The 723-nt window shown below is 51.0% G+C and overlaps 1 protein-coding gene across 1 annotated transcript; it reads right to left on the bottom strand.

Annotated features, from left to right (window-relative positions):
• Positions 1–3: 3 nt before the first annotated feature.
• LOC103250132 (heterogeneous nuclear ribonucleoprotein F-like) lies at positions 4–706 on the bottom strand (the record flags this gene model as incomplete). Its single annotated transcript, XM_021707626.1, has 1 exon — positions 4–706. A coding segment is annotated over exon 1 (444 nt), but the record flags the coding sequence as incomplete, so codon positions are not given.
• Between the last annotated feature and the right edge of the window lie 17 nt (positions 707–723).

Raw genomic sequence — 723 nt, 5'->3', positions numbered from 1 at the left:
GGCTCTGTCTTTAGACATAGCCGCCACAGCTTCTTCATGAGTGGCAAACTCAACATCTGCTTCTCCCGTCACTCTTCCATCTGGGCCAATCTCAATGTGAACTCTCACAGGGTTGAGTGGAGAGAAGAAGTTGTAAATGTCGTTCTCGGTAGCTTTATATGGTAGCCCCCTCATGTGGACGCAGTGGCCGGTGGTGCTCTGCACTGTGAACTCGCTGTCTCCATATCTGTGGTCATACATTCCGGAGAGACAATAACTGAGGTCTCTCCCAAACAGGTCAGTGGTGAAGCCGTAGCCATTGCTGAGGCCACTGTATTCCTCATATCCCCCATAGCCAGTGCTATAGGCACTTTGCCGCATCCTATGTAGGCCTGCTTGCTTCACAATGCCTGTGTATCTTCTGGCTGTGCCAGGCCAGTCATAGGTCCCTGGGCGCTGCACAGACATGAACTTCAGAGGGGGATCAGAGTATGACCTGACTTCCTCCTGACTGCTCTTGAACACCTTGGTATACCTGTGCCCTCTCCTCTCCTTGTGCTTCCCTAGAGCCTTCTCTGCTAACTCCTGTGAGGTAAACTACACTAAAGCCTCCCCTGTAATCTTGCCTTTGAGGGCCACAGGCAATGTGATCCCATTTGGCACGATTTCCAACCCTGAGAAGAAGTGAACAATTTCTTCCTTTGTGCATCCAAATGGAAGTCCTCGAAGCCGCATGAAGTCATC

This window comes from Carlito syrichta, unplaced genomic scaffold (genome assembly GCF_000164805.1).
Source record: "Carlito syrichta isolate Samal-C Ts95f unplaced genomic scaffold, Tarsius_syrichta-2.0.1 Scaffold48506, whole genome shotgun sequence".
Taxonomy (NCBI): domain Eukaryota; kingdom Metazoa; phylum Chordata; class Mammalia; order Primates; family Tarsiidae; genus Carlito; species Carlito syrichta.
The sequence above is the reverse complement of the archived record's forward strand: the minus strand, read 5'-3'. Positions and strand labels throughout refer to the sequence as shown.